Genomic DNA, 26297 nt, shown 5'->3' with positions numbered 1-26297 from the left:
GACTAAAAATTCAGATATAAATCCTATCTTCAAGCACAAATCCCATGGCATAGAGTGGCCAGTAGGTCACAGACATATGTCATTTCTAGTCATCTACTTCAAAGGTGGGAATCCTTGGTCTCTCAGAGGCTCAGTGACTCGCACAGTTTCTCAGACTGCACTAGAGTGTGGGAGTTTATTTCCAGATTTGAGAGAACGTTCAGCTGCCTTTACATCCTATGTGGTAGAGGCTACTGACTTCTCTGGTAAGGCTTCCTTGGTGTCACTCAAGTCCACTCAAAAGGCAAGCCTGCAATGAACATTCCCTCTTCTCCACAGAAGAGCTAGGCATCCATCTCTGGAATTGCCTTTCTCCCAACAGGACTATACATTTGAAGGATACTCTGGTGAAAGTGTGCATCCATCTTGTCTAAATTATGGTAGCTATCATCAGAAAACAACATGCAGAATATAGCCATCTCTTCTAATAGGCTAAAATAGCTTAAGACACTTGGTTTCATCCTGTATCATTTACAAATTCATTCAAACCTTCAATCTGTGGCAAATTTTTCTCAATTTGAATGTGAGACTACCAGATGAGCCAAGATACATGCTTCCAGACGCAAAAATGATAAGCCCATGTAGCTCGGGATTTTAATTTTCTTGATAGGCTCCAGAGTTGACCTTGAAACTTGACAGACGGGCTGTCCCAGCCCTGAGAAATGTTAAACTAGAAGGGGTGATTCTTAAAGTGGCTTTGAAGCCTCCCACTGTCTCATGTATCTCAGGGAGTATGGGAAAGACACTAGCTGAAAACAATATAACTAATGTCAGATGCTTGTAGGCTCTGTCGTGCCCCTCAGGACTGCAGAATAGTAATCTCAAAGAAAAGTTACGCAGATCTGTATAGCTGCAGAAATAGTAGACATTTTAAGGAGGTGGAATTTACAATAACTCAAGCAATGTTAGAGTCAGAAAGTAGGAATCAGTTCTTAAAGGAAATGGACTACTGGGTGTGGCAGGACACACAAGGACTGTCCAGGCAACACTGCAAGATCCTCTCTTAAAAACTAGGGGCCGGGGATGTTTGCCATGGCCGGTATTTGGACTAAGAAATGAGGAGTGTTTGTGGTGATGCACCCCCTGTTTTGTGTAGTTACCTTGGGAAAAACTGGGGATCAACTATTGATTTTGTTTTTCACTGGAGAGGACTCTCTAGACTCAGATCCATGCATCTGATTCAATATTTCTATTTTTTAAATATTGTAAGTTGTATGTCTTCTAGATGGGTAATGTTGTATAAAAGCATCTTCATCACCAGCTTTAGAGTCATATTAAAATTCTGTGACCTTGGGGGGATAAAAGAGTAGCTCAAGACTGATTCCTTAATTCTTTTTCTCAGTTGCTACAATGATTTTGGTCATTTGTTGATTATGAAGGTCAGCTGTATTTTACTGTCAGCCCAGCACTCAAACTCTGCCAAAATACCTTTGCAGATTAGAAGGAAGAGGACAGAACATAAGATGGCATTGTAGAGTTCCAAGAATGGTTGATGGTCTGTTATTTCTCAAAAGAAGGAAAGATCTCTCCTTAAGAACTAAGGCTTAGAAAAGCATAATTATCTAAAAGTATACAGAGCCTTTCACACTGATTGTCAGGAGGAGAGTAGAGCTTTGAATCTTCTTGTGAGGTGTTTGGGTATGTAATATCTGAAATATGCATATACCCCAACACTTTCATCTGAATTTCAAATTTAAAAGAGTATCTTGAATTTTTATCTATCAAACTTAGCAATTCTACATATACAGAAGCATAAATATATACAATGAGTAATATGCATTGTATAATGTAATAAACATTATACATAATTTAGAAATATCGTGTTGCATAAAATGCTGTGATTGTGTCAGTTCTTAGAAATATCTGCAGTATTTTTTTTTCTTTTTTGGTCTATTTAATCATGTCACTGTAGCAACTTAGGCAGGAATGTGGGTCATGAGAACTTTCTGAAAAGATTCTTAAGGGAATTACTACAGGGTTAGGAAGCATTTTCAGCATTCAGACAATGTGTGTCATGTTTTCTCTTAAAAACATTTCAGAAATTGTGAAAAGAAAAATAAGTGGGTAGTTCAGAGAATAAGTAGGGAGAAACACGTCAAGAGCAGGAGAACCTAGTGTCAGCTTGTGAAACAACTGTCTGCTGACCCACCGCTTCTCTTTGTCCAGTTCTCTGTATGAAAGCATTGATGTGTTATCCCGCCCTGGCCTCTCATATGTCCCTTGAGCAAGCACTCATCTTCTAGCTGGTGAAGAGAACTGGCTTTGTTCATCAGAAATGCCAGCATTTTCTTGTAAAATTGTAATGACAGGATTCATGCCCACTTTTCCTCAGATTCTTCCCTGTCTTGTATCACTACATCCTTGGGGAGCTGGGAAGAGAAATCACTCCCCTCTCAATTCACCGCAGAGTCTCTCTGATGTGGCCCGTTGAGCGGTGAACATTACCTAACCCTGCGCCCCCTGTCCAGAGTTTGCTCACAGTAGAACTTGTTGGCAGGCATGACCCACCCTGGAACTGTGCTCTCTGGCTCAGCTACTCCAGCCAAAGGGACATGACCACGAGTGTAACTCCTTCTTCCATTCAGTTACTGATGCACTCAGTGCTATTTTACTTGCCTTCCAAATAAGATGAGCATTGTCATTAAAGAAGCAGGGCATGGAATTTCAAAGGAATGGTGGAAAGACAGGAGGGAGGAAGCACAGCACAAGATAACCTGAGCTGTTAAGAACAGTGGAAATTATGAATTTCACATAAAGGGGTTTAAAGTACTACACCATACCCTTGCTCCAGATTTTCTTTTCTGTTTTATTTTTAAGTCAGATTTAAAAAAAAAAAATTAGGGACTTTAGCTATCAACCCTCTCACTCGACTGAGGAAACAGAGACTTTGAAGTCAGTGCATTTTACCCGAGATTACATATGGTTTGCAGTCATCTCTCACTAATGGCGTCACCACCTCATCTCCCTGCCACTGTGAGCATTCTGTGATCTCACGAGGAGGCATTTTCAGCCCCTCCACTTCCCTGATACTCGGGAATCCTTATAAAATTATGACTAACAAGAGTGTAAAATATGAGTCAAAAGTTAGTCCCTAAAAAAGTCATTGTGACTTTAATGACTTCGGCAGTTGTTTCGAACTGCGAAAACAGGAAGATGCCGCACAATAAGGCGCCTGTCTCACAGCTGGGCTCCGACGTAGATGGCCACCCACAGGAGCAATGACTGGGTCCGCCTTCCTCTGTTTGGCACCTTTTTCCCGTCCTGAAAATGTTCTCTTACTGACTTCACCAGGTTATCATTGAGAAAAAGCACCGACTTTTTCTAGTCTTTGATAGGGTAGATATTTAACCAATTATTTTAATAATATTTTTAATCATGTAGAATTACCACTACCAAATCCAGATTAGTTTAAAAGCAGCTGTTTCACATACTCATACTCAATGTTAGCTTCTTCTACCATCTGCCTTCTGGCTTTTTTTTTCTGAAAAACATAGTCCCTTCTATGTGAAGTCACTAAGATCTCAGAACAGTGCCTGCTGATCTTTGCACAAATTTTAAGCTTGTTTTTCGAGAGGGAATAGAAAATGAAGATGTGTTTTCATCACTTTAGAGGACAGTGGCTCAGAAGCTGAAGGAAAACTGAAGTGATATGACAAAATTTAATTTCAAACATTTCCTAAGAAGCTTCTCACCATTAAAAGGGGTCTGTGTTTGATTTCGTGCAAAGGAAACAACAGACTTACTTATCATTTGTATTAATGGGAACATAAAAATTAAATCAAAGGCAGGCCATTAAAAATCACAGATGATATTTACAGAGAAAGAATATTCTAGGAAAATAGTATTAAGTCATTTATAGAAAATAATAGCCCTTCTCTTTTCAAAACGTAACTAATTTCTTAGCAGTGTTTGTAGATCTAGTGTTGGACAGACACAGCTTCAGGGAGGTGTGGGAAGTTTGTGTTCTAAGGGTTCATTCACAAACTTTGTTTGTCTGTGTTGAAAAGGGAATTTGGCCATTTCCCTCGGGGACATTATTTCTAGGTAGACTCTAACAGGGCTTTCTTGTGAGGACAGATTATTAAAGAAAAATAGGACCTGTGTACAGGAGACATGAGAACTCATTTGTCTTTGAAACAGCACCCTCCAGTTTGTAAATTCTCTACTGCATCTGGTGAAGTAAATAAATTCATTCCCTTTCAACCCTGCAAGTCCTTGGGCCATGGTTTCATTCAGGATCCATTTTACCTTCATATTAAAGCAGCTAACTGGGTAAGTTGACAGGGAAGTAACTGTCCAGGGAGTTCTGAGCTCTGATGACACATCCCTCTGTCCTTAGTCGTGGTTTATTCTTATAAACAGAAGCATCTCCATTTTTACCCTGTGTACCTCAGCAGTATAGAAAGAGTTTCATTTTTCTGAGAGGAGCTAGTTGCTAGAAAATACTGTGCCCAAGCGGTGGGAGGCTGCTCTAGAATCTTTCACACAATCTTGAGAGGTTAGGGCGGAAAGGTGGGTTGTGAGGCTTATGTGTCATTCTCATTTCACAGAAGAGAGATGAAGTGGCATCACAAGGCCAGTCATAAAGACTGAGAATCAAAGTCGAGGTTCGATTGCTGTGTCATGGATACCCATAGCTTGCCAGAAGCAACTCCCATAAGGAATTCAGACATTGAAAGCCTACCTACCATGAACTCCCCAACTGTCCCATCAGCTGTCACCTCAACATATCAGTTCCAGTCCTTGGCTTGTCCAGCCACTAGGGCCAGCCCTACCCTTATGACTTAGCCTTTCTAGAAGGCCACATCTGCCTTTCATAGTCTTTCAGAGCCCCAAACAAGTGGGCCCTTCATAAGTATTTTTTGATGAAAGCAATGATTGCCTTAGTCAGTGTGGTAGGCCCTCCCTTGCTGAGGAAAACCAGTGGTGGTTGCTAAGCAACATTTAAAAGGTCTAGATTGGTTTCTGACCCTGGATGACCTCCATTTGTATACTTTACCATATGTATTTTATGGCTACTTTAGGATGACTTAGGAAAACTTTGCTTTTGGTATGCATTGCCCTGCCCTAAGTAAAAAGATCGTAGGAGAATCCATTTAGGCATGGAAAAAAGGGAGATGGTATTCCTCTGTTTACTTTCATCAGTACACTGACCCCTCTGAAAAGACACAGAAGGTATGTAGTTTACTCAGCCCCATGGCTGCAAACCACCACCCTCTACCACACAGACTGATGGACCATGTATCCCAACAGGATCTTATGATAAAAGGAAGTTAGAGGGGGAAAGAGGGTAGGGAGAGGTGTCTTGCTGTATGTGATCGTCTCCTGAGCAGAGTAGCCAACCACACCACCAAAGAGCCCTCCCCACCCTCTTTAGACTGCTACCTGAGGACTAGCCAATTCGTCCTAATAGACCTGGCTACTCTACGGGAATGAAGGTTGATTAAAACCATAAAAGGACTTTCTGTTTGTCCGTCCGCTTGCCCCTCCCCCCGACTTGGCCTGACCATTTCAGGTATTCCACCAATGGCTGGCTGTTGAAAACCTGACAGAACGGCTTTATTGAAGTAGCACAGGCCTCGTCGACTCCAAAATGTTTGCAAATATTTCAGAGATACCAAAGGAACCAAAATGAGGATAATTGCTTGGCTGTTATAGTTGGCTAAATCTTGTCCAGGGGGGAAAAAAGCTATAGAAGAAATCATCTGTCTCTAAGCTTTTTATGTAAGATGGTTTTACTATAGTTTCAGTAACATTTGTTTCTTTGCTAAAGGCCAGCCGACCCATCAGCACTTATAAACCTTTCTTTTCTAACCTCTTAGTTTTCAGTAAGTTCTGGTTTTGTGGCTTGAAGGTGAGAGGCCATTGTGACAGAGTTACGTCTTTAAAAAAAAAAACTCGTAATTTATACAATTCACCTGGGGTTCAAAATTACACTGAAGTTCAACATGTAAAGTCTACAAGCAGAAGTGATTGACTCAGAGATGTCTGATTACTTACGAAAACACACACATACGCAAGCAAGGTTACCCAGAAAGAGAGAGGTTGTGTCTCCGAGGACAGTGTGTGGTAGAGTGAGCCAACAGGCCGTGCCTCTGATTGGGTCTGGCCTCACCTCAAAAGGCAGCTCTCTGAGAGAACCAGTGGTTTGACCCGAGTCTGAGATGCCTGAAGAGAAGCTATTGTCAGATACAGGATGCTCATTTGGAAGGGGAATGCCTCACAGGAAAGAGAGCCAATTACAAGTTCAGGCTGTTGCCATGGTGCTTGGCTGATCCTTCAACGTGGAAGACAGGAACTCCCCGGAAGGCTGGGGATGGGGAGCGGAGGGGGAGGGGAGGGGGAGAAGTGAAGCCTGCTTGGACAGGGCATCCCACTGCCTGTACTGTAATGCTGACAGGAAGAGGCTGGCAGGGGAGCCAGGAAAAGAAGGACGTCTTCAACCTATCCTGCGTTGCTAAAATGAAACTAAAATAATTTAACTATGAAACGTTTCTAACATGAATTCTAAGATGTAACGGCCCTAAAATATCAAATAAGCATAGGTCCAAATAATTCACTGTTCATTCAGCAAATGGTAGCTCCTATTTCCTAATGTACTTGGGAATCCTACGTGGAAAGGAAAGATTAAATGAATTTAATCCATTTGCTGAATATGATCTAATAAGCATATTAATGAACTGACTTGAGTGCAGAAAATTGCACATTTTTGGAGGAAATACTTTTTGAGTCAAATAAATTCATTCCATCCTCATTCATTCCACTGTGAAAAGAGGCTAAATGCATCAGCATCCCAGCTGGTGGGCAAGTAATGTTCCAAAAGCAGGTTAAAAAGAAATTCTTGTATACTGGAAGCCAAATCAGAAAACAGCTACAGTTCCAACCTTTTCCAATTAAAAAAAAAAAAGCCCAGCGTCAATTAATCAAATGCACCATCACTTGGAAGCAATTACAATAGCGGAGCGCTGTGTCAGGCTGCTTCTGCAGAGGGCTGTCTGCAGAGGAAGAGAGGGTTGAAGAACACCTAGCTGGAACGGGGGAGGGTAGGACCTCGGATTTACTTAAATATTCATGGGGCTTCCTCCATTTTAATCTTCTCCTTTTTAAAAGATGGCTGTTTCCCAGGCAGACAGTTCCCAGGGGAAAGAGATTCCCTGCTCCCTGGCAGAGTTGGACTAACCTAGGTTGGAAAGCCCTCCGGGCACCAGGACTGTTCATAACTGACAGTGCTTCAAGCCGGTCCGCTGACTGCGTTTGGACCGGCTCTGGCTCCTTCGTACAGTACAATTTCTGGTTTCATTCCCCTCGGCTGCCTGGAAATAAGCAAGCAGCGCATAGGCTTCTTGCAAGAATGGAGTTTGAATGAAGATGGGCTGGCTTGCCGTGGATGAGGAAATACCGCGCATTTGCAAGGCTTTGTCATTTCTAAGTTTTGATTCTTTAACCCCTGGATCTGCGGGGTTTTTCTGATCCTCTGGGGATTGCTCTCCTAGAACTGACTTCTTTCAAAGGGATTTGTGGATTGTGGCAAGAAGAGCCTCCAAAATGCCTGAGGCAAACTATTTGTTATCTGTATCTTGGGGTTATATCAAGGTGGGTCGATTTGATTGTGTTATGTGTCTGTGGTAGAATCTGATGCTTTACATCCGTCTGTTTTCTGTGGAGTAGAAGGTATCAGCAATGATGGAATTTGTATATACATTTAATCCACTGGGGCTTCCTATGAAATAAGGACATGTTTTATTGCATCGTATTTTAATGTACTGTAATGTGTTTCAATCCTGTTTTTTTTTTTCTCAACTGTGTTCTAAAAGAATGCTTCCCCCACTCCCTTTCATTTTCCCTTAAACTTTTCACTTAATCTGTTCTCACTGAATATGTTATCTCAAATTATATTTGGGGGGAATATTCCCAATTTTAAAAAGTAGCAATATTTTCAAGTGAAATTATTTTGATCTTTATTAAAATTCCTTTTCCTGAGCTTGCAACTTCAAAAGAAATCAATAATATTAAGACAATTTAAGAACATCTTTTATTTTTCTACAGTGACATTGGGATGAATTTCAAATTGAGAGGACATTATGATTTGTAGCATAGCTTTCGTTAATCTAATGAAATGGTCTGTACAGTCTCTCGGTTCCTAGAAAGTGAAGTTGGAAATGCAGTGATCATTTGCTCTTTCCTAGACACTTAATGCCTTTTCTTCTCTTTATACACAGTTCAAAAGGATGCTGAACCGGGAGCTGACACACCTCTCAGAGATGAGCAGATCAGGGAACCAGGTGTCTGAATACATTTCAAACACATTCTTAGGTAAGACACTAGAGGGAAGCCCAATGACCTTCTCCAGGGTGAATTCCAACAACCTATCAAGGGTATCCCTGTGAATTTGGAGTGAGGCTAAGCACAGAAAACAAATCCATTCGAGATACGAACTAAAGCCAATCTCTAAAGGCAAACAGTAAGCGCAGGAAGGTAATGTTTTTGAAATGATAATACCTGTTGAAGAGAGCAGGCTATTATGGGTTGACTGCATTTACATGGCTGCATGTTACCACACCCCTCCCTACAGGGACCTCCAGAGCAGCTGCAGGTCCAGTGCCTAACCCCAACAACTGTTATATCAGCATCTCTAAAACTGTAATTCTTTTTTTCAATTCTTCCAGTTAACAAGGCTTTGAGACAAAAAGCTTTAGGGGGATGTGCTACCTCTACTGAGGCCAGGGAAGGGTGTTCTGGAAATAATTTGACTGTTGCTTTGCTAGGTTATTTCTTAAGAATGGATGCTGTGTGTGTGTGTCGGGAGGTTTCCTGTCTAAGAGGCCCTGTCCTCTCTAAGCAGCACCATTGTCTTCTCATTCTGATCCTTGACTGTTCTCTGACATTTGGATGGTACTTAACACGTAACACTGGTCATAGGTTTCCAGGGGTGGTCTTCAATTATTCCCCGGGTCTCGTTTGACTCTTAGGAATTTCTGATCTCAGGCTTCAAGGTAACTTTAGTATCATGAACCTCTCCTGCCTATTTTACTTTAATGAGGTCTGCAGAATCGGGGGCGTGTGTACCTCAAAAATGCATGGGAAGCCTCTAGATTCTGATTCGGCTGGTTCTGAAATATCCTTGCTTATGCAGCCATTTTTCCAAGGAAATGACCCGGTTTTGCAGCTGAGCATCCCAGCTTCCTTTTTGGCACAGCCTCTTATTAAATGAACCTTTGCCTTGTTGCCTTATGGAACACAGTCTGCCTGCAGCTCTGTTTCAAAGGTAGTCCCATTTCTCTCAGTGGAATGCAGTTCAACTCTGACAGCGTGTCAGTCAGATTTCTCATCGGTACAGCATTACTGTGCAGCCCATGGTCAAACTGCAGATCTGCAACCTGCAGATTAGCAGGCAGAGGCCTTCCCCACCATGTGTGGGTGTCCTCCAGCACCTGCTGTCCCCAGCTGCAGTTGCAACAACCTTTGACAGAGAACAAAGGAGAGGAATTTTTACACGTACCCAGTCTTCCAGAGGTGGCTGGGATCTAAGCAAAGAGAAGGCATGACCCCTAGTCCTTTCCTTCCCCAGGCTTCCTCCTTTATCTCTGAACACAGGCATCATGCCCTCAGTGTCTCAGAAACATATCTTGGTTCATGAAACGTTCAATTATTTTTCATAAGCTGGGGACTGTTTTCAGGACACTTGACAGGTGTTGACAGCAAGAGAGAAGAGTGAAATCAGTGTTTTTATTTCCATATAGGTTGCATTTTCTAATCCCTGGGCCTCTGAGGGTTAAAGCTTCTCTCAGTGTCCCGGTTAAAGCTGCGTGGAATCTCTGAGCCCTTGGTCAGGTCAGGATGGAAGTAGTCTTCCCAGTGTCTCTCTAATGACTACTTTCTAAGGATCAGAAAAATATCTTACTGTCTCAGTATTTTTTTTTTAATTAGCACTGGCTATCAAGAAGGAGAGTTGATAAGTTTTTAGTTTCAATACTTTCCATCCTAGGACTAGACAAATATCTATTCTTCTGTGAATACTCTATTTGGTAGCTAGGCACACTCTTTCAGGAAAACTTAGCTTCTCATTGTTCTAAAAACTAAATTATCCAGAGAAAAATTTTGAGAAGAGTTATTCAAATCCCATTCTTAGTATTAGAAGGGTAGTGTGTGTATATATGTGTATAGATGCACTTGAATGTGTACATGGCAAATGAGAAGATTCTTAGAAAAACACAGTAAAAAGATACAAACACAAGAGGCACCAGCTGCTTCATCTGAAATATGGGAACCCCAGGAGAAATGCAATCCTTCATGTCGTCCAACTGTGGCATTCTGTGAGCCTGCCACAGGCTGAGTTGCTCAGCAGCTTCTCTGAGACATTCTTGACCCTCTGTAATGAGGCCCAGACTTGGAATTTGTACAGAAAATCAAAGTTTGCTTCTGAACCACAAATGCAGGGAATGGGACTCTTAGCTCTGTCTTACGGGGAAGGGAATGTCATTGGAGGCCCATAAGGCCTCCCAATAAACTGTCATACCTGCAGTGGGCTTTAAGACCCTCCTGATACAATTTCCTCATTGTACAGGAAACAGAATTGAAGTTAAGAAGAATGAAAGAATCTAACCAAAGTCACTGGGCTAATGTTTTTCTGAGGCAGAACTTACTCTGCAGGCTTTTAGAAGTGAATACCAGATACCATCCTAATAGAAACTCCGAAGAGCATAAGGAACAGAGTCCCATTTAAGGGTGTGATGTGGATACTATTTTGTATTTTTTTTTCTTTAGAAATCAGGGTGGCTGGAAATAAAAATAAGGGATTAACAATTTCTAGTTATATAAAAAGCTTTGTTCTGAACATGGCGTACATCGAAGAACAAAATGAGATGACCATCTCCATTTAAGTTAAACTTAAAAACAATATCCTAACAAGAGTCAGAGGATATTAAAACCTGCTGTGCAGAAAGGAAGGAATCTCCTAACCCTGGCATCTGTGGAACTTGTCGAGTTTTATCAGCTGAAAAGACAATGCTCAGGTGGGATGCAGAAAGCCAGGCAGCAAGCCCTGGACCAATCTTGGTACTTAGTACTGTTATATGATAATGGGCTTTCGTGTTGCTGGGAAAAGTGGAATTTAGAATATCTAACCTCAGGAGAAGTGAATAGGGTATAGGTGGAGACCATTCATATAAAACAAGATTTTTTAAGCATTATATTAAAAACTAGTTAATATGTTTACAGGTAAAGAACATTTTCTCGAAAGCTAGAATGTTCATGGTTTGAGGAAAAGAATTTCAGAATTTTCATGACCACAGGATTCTGGGCTCTAGCAAAGAAAATACTCCAAATTGTGCCACTAACAGTGTTAAATGATAAGCCCAGTTTTCCTGTTTGTTTTTTGCTTCTTGTTGGCATGCTGGCTGTGCGGCAGCCATCAGTGCCCCCATCGTATTCTGTTTCTTGCCATTTTTGAGTCTGTGCTTCAGGTTGTTTCCACAGCATGTTGGCTCAATGCTCGCCAGAGGAAATTCCGAGGAGGGAAGCCTGTCACTTGTTCCAATGCTTGCGTAGGGGAACACCCAGGAATGTCGCTGGTACCCCTGTGAATAATGCTCTTCTTTATTGCCGTGTTCCAGACACAGCAGTTGTTCTGCCCCGTTACTCATGGGTGCAGGGAACCTTTAATTAACCAACATCAGGAAAGCTGCTGGTCCCACCAGAGGCGCTGGACTCTGCAGAGGCACCGGGGCAAATCTATAAAACCCTTTTTCACCAAATGTGAAAAATGGTAGTTGGGGAAAGCGAGGGATATTGTGACCTTTCATTTTAGCAAAAAGTGGTAGTTCTTAGCAATGAAGTGACAGAGAGAAAGGGAATTTCAAAATTAAAATAACATATAGTTTCCACACCAGACACTGTGTGGCAGGCAAAGGATTTTTAACAGGCACCCCCAGGCCTGGGCTCTGGGCTATTAAACCACTGTGGACAAAGTAATTACAGAATAAATATCTGTTAACTGAGTTGTCCTTTGAGTTTGGACAAGTTGCTGACTTCATCTGAGAAATGAGTGTGGGATTTTTATTTGTTCCCAAATCTAGTTCTGATCATTGAGACAGCAAGGGAATTTTTTTTTTTGAATATTGGTTTAGTAGAGCTGGGTGGGGTCTATAAATTTGTAAATTTTTCAAATTTCTTCAGTGCTATTTGATACTAAATAGTTTGGAAACCTCTAAACTAATAGAAATGACCAAAATTCCTTTTCTAATCAAAAGTTACAGGCTTGTGAGCACCTAGAGGCCTTTCAGGGAGGCTGGGGATGGAAAATGCTAGGCTCCCCCAACAGCTGGGTGGGTGGTAAGCTGTGCATGAAGCTGGCCCCATCTTGCTTTGCTTTGATGGAGTGTCTCCAGGGTCTGTAAGTAGACAGATGTCCTCGAGGAGGACACATGAGGATGCCATCATCTGCATGAGTTTAAAAGCAAATCATCTACGTCCCAGCATGCCATATGGAAGCATGCCATTTTTAAACGGGGATGTTGTTGCCGTACTGATTTTCACTGTGACAAGCAAAGATAGATGTGGGTACTTCTGAAAGCCGAGTTAACTATTTCAGCCATAGGTTCCATTTAGTTCAAGGTAGAAGTGGGCCAGCAATGGAACCAATCATTCCCTTTATGCACCCACAGGCATTCCTGTAGCAGGACAGAGGTGATACATCTTCATAAGCACCCAGGATTCATCTCCCTACAATGGGAAATACAGTAGTTGATAGTTAATAGCAATATACAGGAAAGAGTCTACATGTAGATAGACATTTGTTTTTACTAATACTAGCTCTACCATGACCTTGAAAATTTAAAAGAAAACTAACTGAGATTATTATCAATAGTTAATAAACATAAACATATTATGAACTAAAGTGCCTATTATGGATGAGAGGTCTTATTATTTATAAGCAGAATTAATAGACACAAAACATGAAGAAATCAAATTATAATCTTTTCCCAAACCTCAAATGGTAATGAACCAAAGCTTTAAAGTAATTATCTGAATGTTACAAAACCGTTTATTTTTCTAACATATATAACCTTATTTAAACTGAGCCTGGTTGAAGCCATATGAATTTTTACATAGAAAAAAGAATAGAAATATGATAAAACGAGCAGAACATAGTTTGCTTTTGTTAAACTGGGCCTGTCTTTTACAATGAATGTTTTGTTGTCATTTGTTTTAAGATAGAATCTCATGTAGCCTAGGCTAGCCTCAAATTCATTATATAGCTCTTTGAACCCTTGTCCCCCTATCTCTATGTCCTCTGTGCTGGGATTACAGGCCCATTCCATTATATCCACTAATGAACATTTTATATTTACTTATTTATTTGGTTTTTGGTTTCTTTGAGATAGGTTTTCTCTGTGTAACAGCTCTGGCTGTCCTGGTACTTGCTTTGTAGAGCAGGCTGGCCTCGAACTCACAGAGATCTACCTGCCTCTGCCTCCCAAGTGATGATCATTTTTATATATAAAAATACATTACTCACTTAAATGAAAAATATGTATATAAGTATTGATGCTCCATTTTGAAAATAAAGGTGTGATTCTGGGTAACACTGAAAACAGAAAAACTGACTTGGGTCTGTCTTATCTCTGCCACTTCTGAGATAAGTTCCTTGCTCCTCTGGACCTTAGTTTACTTCTGCAGAAATGTGAAACAACAACTCATATAACTCTCACCTGCTTCTCAGGACCATCTAGAGGTCCAGAGAAATTTAAACCCCAAAATACATGGTTCAAGTTGTTCTAAATATTTTTATACGCTCACTGGCACGTGTGTGCTCAAAAGCATGTTCACTGTTCTGTTGCAGATAAGCAGAATGATGTGGAGATCCCATCCCCCACCCAAAAGGACAGGGAGAAGAAGAAGAAGCAGCAGCTCATGACCCAGATAAGCGGCGTGAAGAAACTGATGCACAGCTCAAGCCTGAACAACACAAGCATCTCACGCTTCGGAGTCAACACGGAAAACGAAGATCATCTAGCCAAGGTGTGCATGAGCTAGCCATGTGTAGATGCAGCTCTCCACTCCGTACACATAAACACACACACACACACACACACACACACACACACACACACACACACACACACACACTCATGCATACCCCATCTACCAGTTAGAAAAGAGGGATCACATACATTTTGTGGTTGAATTTTATGATGAGGAAACCGATATATCCCTTTTGTCCATTGCTGGAGCACTGAACTGAAGTCATTCCATACCAAAAGACTGTGCCTTTGTCCTGAGTATAGGCTCATTAATGCCGAGTTCCTTGTGGATACAGCATCCTGTCATGGGAGATACAGAAAGTCCCAGGACAGGTTGGGCTACATTATTCCAGGGGACAATGGAAGAAAGTGTGTCAGGCACCAGTGGGAATGTTTGCCATGATTGGCAGGGCTAACAGTAACCTGAGGAGCCAGTGACAGTGTTGACCCCTATGCCCAAACCCAGCAGTGGAGGAAGGGACAAAAAATGTTCATTCCTTCCATAGGAGGCTGCACAGATGCTGCTAAGGTCCTTGCAGCCTAGTCAAAGGATGAAGTAAGCTTCCTTTGAGCAAAACTTCTTCCGTGAGGCCTTCTGAAAACTGCCATTAGAGAAAAATTGATTAAACATTGGTCTAATACTCCAGGGAAGTTATTAAAAATGAAGTAAACTACTCCCCCAAGTAGGTAATTTTAGGAATAATCTCACAGCAAAGGTCTGAATGATGTTCCTTCCAGGTCTGTGTGTGGCTCATTCATCCTAAGATATAACCCATACCAGGCAGTTAATGCTAAGTCAGGGTTGAGTTCTACACACTCTGGAAGCTGAGTCTCCCTGACCTGACTTCAGGGATAATAAGCAAAGGGTGAAGGAATTTCGGGGACACAGTTATGTAGCTGTTGCTGACAGGCCATCAAGTAGCAAGCGGAGAGACAGAGGACCAGGACCAGCAGCCTGGGCTCATTTGAGCTGCCCTAGAAAGCAGCATCAGTTGAAGACTGGTGTTTGGCAAGTATAGGTCAGCAACTAATTTATAAATACGAACACACTTGGGTGTTTCTTTACAAAAGAATGTGCAGAAACCTGCAGTTACCACATAGAAAATACCCAACCTACCACTCTCAGATTCTTATGCAATCAGACACTCTAAACAGATGCATGAAAGACTCAGCAGTCAATTTTATCCAAATAAAATCTTTTAAAATATTTTAAAGCATTAAAAAAATAAAACTATTATTCTTAAGTTCCTCTAATTTTAATTGCAGGAGCTGGAAGACCTGAACAAATGGGGCCTTAACATTTTCAACGTGGCTGGGTACTCACATAATCGGCCCCTCACATGCATCATGTATGCCATATTCCAGGTGAGGAAGCTAGAGCAAATGCTGGTTATCCAGGAGCTCAGCTCTTTATATTTTATATCTCAGGGGTTTTTTTTGTGACAATTTTCTCCCCATTTTCGGACATCCACTTATTCATGCCCTAACCCATTTTACTACACAGGAAAGAGACCTTCTAAAGACCTTCAAAATCTCATCCGACACCTTTGTAACCTACATGATGACGTTAGAAGACCATTACCATTCTGATGTGGCATATCACAACAGCCTGCATGCTGCTGATGTGGCCCAGTCAACCCACGTTCTCCTTTCTACGCCAGCGTTGGACGTGAGTAGTTACAATATGTTTTGTATACCTATCCATCCTGTTTTTAAAAGTACCATAGGCCGGGCGGTGGTGGCGCACGCCTTTAATCCCAGCACTCGGGAGGCAGAGCCAGGCGGATCTCTGTGAGTTCGAGGCCAGCCTGGACTACCAAGTGAGTTCCAGGAAAGGCGCAAAGCTACACAGAGAAACCCTGTCTCGAAAAACCAAAAAAAAAAAAAAAAAAAAAAAGTACCATAGATGTACAATACATTTACAAAAAAAAAATGATGCAATTGAGTAACCCTGAGTACTGGAACAGCTTCTTTGGTAGCTGTGGCATTCACCAATTAGGGATGGTTGTTAAAAATAGGTTATACATCTACTTTCCTTGTTTTCCAGTATCAGCATAATGTTCTTTTTTCCATTTCTGCCTACTGAAGATTATTGAATTATCAAACAAAGAATTGAATCCATGATTTATTTTCATCATATTCTCAGTAAGGGATCCAGTGCATCTCAAGGCACCTTCTTTAGTGTCTGTCATACAGTACATATACATGTCTGTACTCATCTGAATTGTCCAATAGCTATTCATCCCAGGCCCCGAGGAAGATAAAATGTATATGTAATATGAACTGTTCTGTGTAGTCTCTGTTAGGTATAAACATCGAGAGACTCATTTTCCTAGGAGTTCAAACTAGTAAGTGAGAATCAAGAGCAGATGGATTAATAAATAAAAGCCAAGAGAAACTGCTCTCCACAACCTCTGTGGAGATGATTATAACTCTTTCCCTTGTAGATCATGCCTTCACATGGGCTACTGTAATTAGTAATATGCCCAATCATGCTACCTCTGGCCAGATGGCAACAGTGAGAAGCCAGGTACTTCCAAACTGGACTGCCTACTGCAGGAAAGGACTGGCCAAGCCTTAGCCAGCCATCTTGGCAGACTCAGTTTGGGAGTTAGAGAAAGAATAAACTCTTTGTTGACTTCCATATGACCTAAGAAATCTAAGACAACTTGCTAAAGTGAGATGGAGCTAAGGGTGTTTAATCCCCCTAAAGGGAAAAAAATGTATTGCTTTTACACTCATGAAGTAGGGTGGCACTATTCACCTAGTTATAGATAACTATTGTTTGGCTATAAATTGGCTATGAGTGTTACAGACTTAGAAAAGGGAGTGCGGAATGCTTGGTTGTGCAGAAGGATTGGTCTTTGGAGAAGAGGTAGAAAGGGGGTTAGCATCTGAGTGAACTGAGGAGTTATGACTTCAGAGAGGCTTACGAACCAGCAGCATTGTGTGCCTAACAAGAACTAGGTTCAAATCACTGCACATGGGGGAGAAGGAGGACAGAGAGGCCCTCGTGACCGTGTGAAGGAGTGAAGTGGTATGACACTGGGCTTTATTTCTTAGAAATGTTTTCAACTCCTGCCTGTAGTAACCATGTAGTGGGTATGTGGATGAATTATTGCATACATGACACATTGTGACCTCACTATAAAATAAACTTTGGCAAATATTTTATCACTTGTCTCCCAAAACTGGAGTTTAGCTTCTTCTACCTCTGGTTACTTAGTTATTTATGAAAGTTGTTATCTGCCACCTTCCCAGAGCCATGGTTACACAAGCACCTTACTGCCATAAATCCAAGACACCAACTACTGACATACACACACATCAAAATTATGTTAATAACTTACCAAACCTCAGCCTATATGGGATGGATATGGAACGAGCTCTGGGCATCATCCTTCTCATATCAGAAGCTTTATGACAATAAACAGAGTCTTATGTTTAATTAAATCAACATCCTGAGCTACTATATACATCAGCAGTGCCTCTCCCAACAAGAGCTAAATGTGGTACTTGAAGCAGATGAAACTGAAGAGTGAGACAGGTACATTGGACGTGGAGTTAATGGGCTCTTTTGAACCCACAGGCTGTCTTCACAGACCTGGAGATCCTGGCTGCCATTTTTGCAGCTGCCATCCATGATGTGGACCATCCCGGAGTCTCCAATCAGTTTCTCATCAACACAAGTGAGTTTACCACTGCAAAGTCATTCCAGATCATTCTGTGATTCACTGCACTTTTTTCCTCCTAATGTTTTCATTATGGGTAATAACAAGGGCAATAATGAGGTAATCCTTCCATCCCATGGAAATTGCTCAGGCCTTTCCTGGATACTATGTCTAGCTTGTCAACACAGGGTTGGAGGTGCATGGAGAACTTGGAGAGGGTCATGGCAAATCATTAAAAACAACTCAAAAGTTTGGAAAAATACAATATGGAAAGAAAGAATAACTCAGTCTCTTTTGAGGTTAACATACACAACCTAGTAAGCCATGTATGTCCCTCTACCCCAGAAGACAGGCAGAGATGCTGGGCCTGAATGTGGTAACCTTCATGTTATAGAAGTAATACTCCCTAAGGAACACTGGAGTAGGTCTCTACAATTCATGAGGAAGGGTCATTAAAATGTCCACACATTCTCTTCCATCTCTACTGTTTTGACTAAAGACTGGTGTGCAGCCAAGGGAAGGACCTAGTTTGACCAGCCTTAGGATCTGTAGCTATCCCCAGGGCTTTATCGTGCTCAACCCATTTGATTCTCATGCTATTGAACATTAATTCATTGTCTCAGTTAATGTCCCATGTCTATGTGCTGAAAGCCCAAGTACATTTGCTTTTGATAATACTGTTATCCCATTTTGGTCATGATTGACATCTCATGCTGGCAGTTTTATAAAAGTGCTCTATGAGCTTCCTGCTAGAAGAGGCCTTCTTTGTTTATCTTTGTCTTTATGTTCAAAATATCTGAGTATCCCAAGCTTGGGGCACATTTTCTTTTTCATTTTTAACATTTTATTCTTCTACTGAAAAAATCAACATCATAAACTTTGAGTACCTGCTTCTTTGCATGGGTTAGTTTAGTAAATTTAGCATGCTGATAATTTGTTTCTCAAGGGAAATATAGTTATCTATAGTACTGGGACATATAAAGCATGTTAGTAAATCTATGCCCTTGACTACAGTGTTAGCAGAACAAGGGGGCTTAGCTGACTTCAGAGAAAGTGATGATCTATGAGAGAGAGACCACTCATGTACACTAGGAATGTACTGCATTAATTGTCTGTTATTCTTGGTTAGAGATAAAACTTAATGAGTTTGATGACCATATTCCTGGGTACAAAATTGTGTCGGACAAAATATATAAAGAGCACAGTGGAAGTTGTAGTTTGGGTACCTAGGCATTGCAGTTTCTGGTATAGAAACTCAGAAAACAGAAACTCAGGAACAGAAAATTCAATATCAACATCCTTGAGAAGAGTATTCATACTTAGTTGTCATATTTATAGAAACATCCAAAAGCTACATTATTAGGGTAAAATAAGATTTTATAGCAACACATTATCTTTTTTGAAAATCAGAACTCACTATTGTCAGAGGATGAGAACATATATGAAATTGAGTATAGTTTGAAAATCTTAATACATTATATAATGCTTCACAGCATTTTCATCTCATTTCTTTTCAAAACACAAAAACCATGATACTTAAAGGAAATTGTCAACTGAAATGAAAATACAGTTTATCTGATGTCAAATTCTTCATCTCATGTGTGTGAGAGAGAGAAGGTGCTTTAAGACTGAATTTTAATAAAAGAGCAAACTCATGTAGTAATATCTCCAAGAATCACTTTTTGCTCTGCTTCCTTAGTATGTAATGACCTATGGATGATAGCTCTTGAAATAATGTAAAAAGAGATATATCTAATTTCACATTGAAGTAACACCAGTGTTTGGGTTATACAGTTTTATTGCATTTTTTATTTTCATCATTTTTCTTTTATTAGATTCAGAACTTGCTTTGATGTATAATGATGAATCTGTGTTGGAAAACCACCACCTTGCTGTGGGATTCAAACTGCTACAAGAGGAACATTGTGACATCTTCCAGAATCTTAGCAAGAAGCAACGCCAGACACTCAGGAAAATGGTGATTGACATGGTAAGATGCTAGCCTGCATTCATCACTTACATTTGCCGTTTTCTCTCATCGACTGACTTGATGAAGAGTTTTAATTCTGTCTTTACCCAAGGTGTTAGCAACCGATATGTCTAAGCATATGAGCCTGCTGGCAGACCTCAAAACGATGGTAGAAACCAAAAAGGTGACCAGTTCGGGTGTTCTCCTTCTGGACAACTATACTGACCGAATACAGGTATCTGATGTTTAACACAAAGTGAAACCAAATAAAAGCAAGCAGTATTTAGAAAAATAAAACAGAAATTTGGTTAGTTGCATGACCTAGGATGCTACTATACCTTTGGCATATTTTTAAAGAGTTTAACTTTTCATTTATAAAGAAAACAATACTGTACTCATTGAATTGCTTAGTTCTAAAATTGAGTTGCAATGTCTATTTGCTATAGAACATATGTGACTATTGGTCTCCAAAGCTCACATTTGAATATAAACCCTACCAACTAGGAGTTTGTTAGGCCTGTTTTGGCTAAACAAATTGTCATCAGCTGGTCTTTTTCCGCACATGGAAAATCTAGAAGTAATTACTTTGGGCCATTCTTTGCATTCTTTCCAAACTGAGGAAAGAAATGTTAGCAGAATTTGACTTTTAATACCCCTTCCAGTTTTTAAACTCAAAAACTATCAGTCTAGGAAAATACATGCTCCTTTTGGGGGCTCTAATGGTAAATAACCAACCCTGGCCAGCACCATTGGAATATTGCTCTTTTGATGGGTGGACTGTAATTATATTCAACTAAAATGTTCTTGGTACAAAGTGTACTGGGATGAGAGGGATAAGATGTTCTGGTGGTATTTATGCTTAGTTTTATGGGATTTTCCAAAACTTGATCATTTCAGGTCCTTCGCAACATGGTACACTGTGCAGACCTGAGCAACCCCACCAAGTCCTTGGAATTGTATCGGCAATGGACTGATAGAATCATGGAGGAGTTTTTCCAACAAGGAGACAAAGAACGAGAGAGAGGAATGGAGATTAGCCCAATGTGTGATAAACACACAGCTTCTGTGGAAAAATCCCAGGTATCTATACTGAGATTTTTTTCATTGTTTTTATAAGCTCTACCTACCAATACTACTGGAGAGTTCTATCTAATTCCTTTCTTTTAGCTAGTGTGTGTGTGTGTGTGTGTGTGTGTGTGTGTGTGTGTGTGTGTGTGTGTGTAATGATAAAGAGGCAATTGCACATTTAATCCCATTATAATTATTCATTTGTCTTCTCCATGCATGGCCTCACAGGTGAGGAATTAAGCAAATTTTACAGTTGTCCATGACCTTATCAGAGCCAGTGGACACATGAATACCTGTACCCTCCATCCCACTGCCTAGATTTCTCCTAGTCTCCTGTCCATCCAGGAGTTCAACTCCTCATCTGTGCTCTCTCTTCCGTAGCCTGCTTAGACAAACAGTGTCACCATTACCAAAGATGATTAAAAAAAAAAAAAGCCTCATCTTTGCAATGAAACCACAAGTGTCTTCCCAGTGTAAGGCAAAGAAAAAAAAGACAAAACAAACAAATAAACGACTGTCCTTTGGGTCCAGTTTGTGAACTTCTTGATGACCCGGTTGCCCTCTCCATCATGTGGACAGGTCTCCCCAAGTACCATGATGTCATCAACCACACTGCTGCTTCGTTTGTGGGCTCTGTTAAATTTTGTACGTTTGATCCAACAAGAAAACCTCTAACTAGAAGTTCTTAGGATCTGGGGAGTTTTCTCATCCCAGAACCCAAGGAATAAACAACTAGCGATGACCTTCCATGGAAGTCTGAAGCATTTCTTACTAAAAGCAAAACAAACAAAGAAAGGAAATGGCTGACTGTGCTATGTTACTCACAGTCTTTCATGGTTGGGAGTTTGTTTCTAGTCCCTGGAAAACACTTTGAAAATGGCCTCTAAAATCCATTAAACCATATATAAAGAGATAAGGTAGAAAAGGGAGTGGGGGAGCAAAGTAATATCTGAATCACCTAGCCAAATTCTTGTAACCAAGGCAGATCAGAGATACCCTGACTTTATGAGTCTTGCTCATTAAGTTAGGGAAGAACCATTGAAAAGCATGCAACACACACACACACACACACACACACACATGCATACATACCCCCCACATACACACACACACATTGCTTCCATACACACACGCATACACATACACACATACACATATACTCCATACATACATATACTCCATACACACACACATACACACACACACACACACACACACACACACACACACACATGCATACACATATCCCACACACACATACACACATACACATACACATACCCATGTACACACACACATAGACACAGGGTGGGATAGGACAGAAACTCACATATGAGCAAAGTTTTTATATATACACAATTTGAATATTTTAAATGACTGGCCACTTAAATTTATAAAAGAAGGTTTCCGGTAGAGTGAAAAGATAACAACATAATGTCCCAAAGAGAACCTAGCTCATCTTCCTCTTGATCCCAACTCAACATCTCTCCAAGCCCCACCCCCACCATGACAGGGGAATTCCATTCCCTCATTCAGTGGTGCCTATTCTCTCTCTACCTGCCCCAGTCCCCAGTGTTTCCTGTTTGTCTGACAGGGAGGTCAGTTTAAGGCCACTTAGCTAGCTCCTGCAGGATGCATAGCTCCTGCATAGCTCCTGTGTAAAGCACAACAAAGCCACAGCCTTGGATTTATGCTCTTGCACATGGGCAAAAGGAACTGCTTAATTGTTTTTATTTTCCTTCTTTCTACTGATGGAAATTACTATGTGCTCTATGGATCCTAAACAATAGCAGCCATACCCACAGAGGAGATATTTGTTTGTTTAGGGTTTGAATTGTTTTCTCAAGTATTTTATTATTACTATTGTTGTTGTTGTTGTTGTTGTTTTATTTTAAATAGTCCTCTGCAAAGCAAAGTTCCAGAATAGTGGAGGGCAACAGCATATTTTAGAGTTATTGGGGAGAGAATGTGGAATCAGAACACTTCAGATTTGGGGCTTCCTTCAGAAAATGACTCACAGAGCCTGAGTAGTGGCAAAGTCATTCCAAGTTGCATCCAGACTTAGCTGGCAGACATGAAAGGAAAAACAGTATGTCATGATAAGATGAACGCAGGCTTTGGAATCAGACAAAGTGGAGACTAAACCCCAGAGCAACCACTTATGAGTTATATGACCTCTGTACCATGTTTAGTCTCTGTGATTCTCGGTTTCCTCCTTTGTAAACAGTGGGCAACAATAAGTTGCAGGGTTGAGAGGTGTTTGCCCATACTGTGTATAGTACAGGGCCTACCATGGAGCAAGCCCTCAAATAAACAAAATCTATCGGTCCCCTTGGGTTAGTCTTCTTTCTTTACCTAGAAACCAAGACAATGTGCTTGGTTCTCAAGGGCCCATGCAGTAACAGATGTGTGGTCCTCTTTTCCTCCAGGTTGGTTTCATTGACTACATTGTCCATCCGCTGTGGGAGACCTGGGCAGACCTGGTTCAGCCTGATGCTCAAGACATTCTGGACACACTAGAAGATAACAGGAACTGGTACCAGAGCATGATACCCCAGAGCCCCTCCCCACCCCTGGATGAGAGGAGCAGAGACTGCCAGGGTCTCATGGAGAAGTTTCAGTTTGAACTGACCCTTGAAGAAGAGGATTCTGAAGGACCAGAAAAAGAAGGAGAAGGCCACAACTACTTTAGCAGCACAAAGACACTTTGTGTGATCGATCCAGAGAGCAGGGATTCCCTGGAAGAGACTGACATAGACATTGCGACAGAAGACAAGTCCCCCGTCGACACATAATCTCCTTCTGTGTGGAGAGGAACATTCCACCCTTGACAAGCATGCCAGCTGAGTGGTAGGGCCAGCCTACCATGGCCAAGGCCTGCACAGGACAAAGGCCACCTGGCCTTTCCAGTTACTTGAGTTTGGAGCCAGAATGCAAGGCCGTGAAGCAAATAGCCGTCCCGTGCTGCCTTGCCTTGCCTGCAAGCTTGGCGAAGACCCGCAGCTGTATGTGGTAGTAGAGGCCAGTTTTCACCACAGCTAAATGGCTTGAAAACAGAGGACAACAAGCTGAGAGGTTGCTCTGCACTAGGTGTTGGGGAGCTGTCCCAACAGGTGACCGAACTCACTCACAACTTCATTTACAAATCTCACCCACCCCGTTGTCTGCCAACCTGTGTGCCTTTTTTGTAAAACGTTTTCGTGTCTTTGAAATGCCTGTTGACTATCTAGAGTTTAGTACCAACTTCTACACAGACACGTGTTTAAATCTGACACAAACATTTTCTGAGTCTTTCTGGAAAAAACAAAAACAAAAAGAAAGAAAACAGTCTCCCTTCTTTCTTGGGCAATATCTTTGGCTTTTCTCCAGTTAACTTTTGCAAACAGACAGGACAGATGCACATCTAACCACATGCTACTTCCTTCTCTTTGTCCAATCTGACTCCACAGTGGTCCCTGCAACTTAGATGTTTGCCTGCTTGGAGCAATTTTCCCCTGTGAAATTTCTCTGCTTTGCTTTTTGAAACTGATGGAGAAAGCTGAACAAGCTAGGAGGCCTGGGCTGGGGGGAGCTGTGGTGTTTGCCATCAGTCTATGTAGTGCTCCATCCCACAAGGCTGTGTGTGCTGCTGTATCCCAGCCTCCATGCCTCTGGGAGCTGCACACCACCTGCCATCCCTTCCCTCTCGCCTCTCTTCACTCAAGTATACTGCTCTCAACCTAATGCTGCCGTCTTTGTTGTTGCACTGCCTTCCTGCACTAACACTTCTCTCTAGACCTGTTTATAACCATGTATTTATTACATAATGTACATATTGTAATGTTTTGTAAGTTATTAATTTATATCTCTAACATTGCCTGCCAATGGTGGTGTTAAATTTGTGTAGAAAACTCTGCCTAAGAGTTGCAACCTTTTCTTGTAATGTTTTGTATTGTGTATTATATAATCCAAACGTTGCATAAGAGAGACGTGAAGCCCCATTAGCAATGAGGACAGGAATGGCCATTGTTCCGAGGGTCTGCCCTTTCCTTGTCTGAGTCCCTAATTCTGCCCAACCCTTTGATGACCTGGTTTTGCAAACAGGATTCTCATATTAGATACTAAATGGTTTATACTGAGGTTTATTTTGTATAGTTTGATAGGGGCTAGGAACACGGGGATGTAGTTTTTACCCATGTTCTCTCCAAGTCCCTGTCTGCACGAGTTGGGTTGTTACTGGGCTCTGCTCTAATTGTGGCTTTGGTTCTAAAAACAACACTACATTTGCTCACAGATGATGCTGAGTGTTCCCAAACTACTGACTTGGAAGAGCTAGCCTCCATACTGCTCACAAGCAGGGGAGTCATGTTCAAATTCATCATGAAAGGAAACAATGAGACAATGTGAATTTTTATTGTAGAATGTGAACTGATGTCGTAAATTATACAAATGTGAAGCTTCTGATAACACTTGTTAGGCCTCTTCCTGGTGTCGGTTTCAGTCTGTAAAATATGTGTCATGCTTCAGTTCGGCCTTGTGACAATAGTTAAAGAAAATGGCACAGATGTGCATGACCAATGGGTTCGTATGTCTGTAACACTGCGTTGTTCCAGGTAGACATTATATTGTTTTCAAAAGTTTCTCACAATGTATGTTATAATATTATTACTATTATATATTGTGCTCAAATGCATTCTTAAGAGACTTTTATATGAGCTGAATAAACAAAAGCATGAATAGATGAGATTGTCGGCCCATTCATTCTGTGGTCAGTTCTAATGCATTAAAGTAGGGTTTTCTTTTTCTTCCTCTTCTTGATGTCACAAAAAAAGCAAGCTGCTTTGCTCATCCAAATCACAACTGAAGTTTCAGATTCTCTGTGTCCAAAAAGTCCCAAGGCTCAAATATATCAATCTCTTCTCAGGCGACGATGTTCACACAGCTCCTTGGTACAGGGAGGAGGGTGGTGAAGGCTGACAAAAAAAAAAAAAAAAAAACAAAAAAAAACACTTTGTTCATCTTGAACCATTTCCTTCACCCTCCTTAGAATTCTGAAGAGTTTAATATGTTAGGTAAGTAAAAGGCATCCTCAGTCAGGCTGGGTGAGCTGGAACAGTGACTCAGAATCATAGTACATTAGCTTAATGCAAAGAAACCTGTTGATTTGTTGGACACACAATAAATCTGAGGTGATTCCAAAAGAGTCACCTTAGACCATAACCCTCAGAGTACATGGGGAAGTTCACAGCCTCCCCAGTAGTCTGTCTAGTCTTTGCTGATAGGGTTGTGGTGTTCTGGAAAGAGGTGTTTAAATGTTATGAAGTCTTAAACTCATTATTTAAAAATAAGTCATTGTGAGTGTGTGTGTGTGTGTGTGTGTGTGTGTGTGTGTGTGTGTGTGTGTGTGTGTATGTGTGTGTGTAGAAGTGATAAATAATCAGTGGCTGGTTCTTACTAACTTAGCCACAGAGAAGTGGCCTGTGATCCAGTAAAGATTATATGCTGGAACAATTCCCTGAGTAAGAGGAAATTACCAAATTTCTCTAGAAA

At 41.1% G+C, this 26297-nt stretch overlaps 1 protein-coding gene across 4 annotated transcripts in view; it reads left to right on the top strand.

Annotated features, from left to right (window-relative positions):
• Pde4b (phosphodiesterase 4B) overlaps nucleotides 1–25488 on the top strand; it is a 540007-nt gene extending 514519 nt beyond the window's left edge. For 3 of the 4 annotated variants that reach the window (XM_052715738.1, XM_052715739.1, XM_052715740.1), the window contains 9 exons: nucleotides 8259–8352; nucleotides 13880–14058; nucleotides 15327–15425; nucleotides 15565–15729; nucleotides 17650–17749; nucleotides 19567–19721; nucleotides 19813–19935; nucleotides 20598–20780; nucleotides 23198–25488. In XM_052715738.1, coding sequence (XP_052571698.1) covers nucleotides 8259–8352; nucleotides 13880–14058; nucleotides 15327–15425; nucleotides 15565–15729; nucleotides 17650–17749; nucleotides 19567–19721; nucleotides 19813–19935; nucleotides 20598–20780; nucleotides 23198–23563 — 1464 coding nt within the window. In that variant the 3' untranslated portion in view covers nucleotides 23564–25488. Of the gene's footprint in view, nucleotides 1–7060; nucleotides 7633–8258; nucleotides 8353–13879; nucleotides 14059–15326; nucleotides 15426–15564; nucleotides 15730–17649; nucleotides 17750–19566; nucleotides 19722–19812; nucleotides 19936–20597; nucleotides 20781–23197 lie in introns of those variants that run through there. The other variant, XM_052715741.1, reaches the window with a different exon arrangement.
• The last annotated feature ends 809 nt before the right edge of the window (nucleotides 25489–26297 follow it).

This window comes from Peromyscus californicus, unplaced genomic scaffold (genome assembly GCF_007827085.1).
Source record: "Peromyscus californicus insignis strain IS unplaced genomic scaffold, ASM782708v3 Scaffold_5__1_contigs__length_169319896, whole genome shotgun sequence".
NCBI lineage: Eukaryota > Metazoa > Chordata > Mammalia > Rodentia > Cricetidae > Peromyscus > Peromyscus californicus.
The sequence above is the reverse complement of the archived record's forward strand: the minus strand, read 5'-3'. Positions and strand labels throughout refer to the sequence as shown.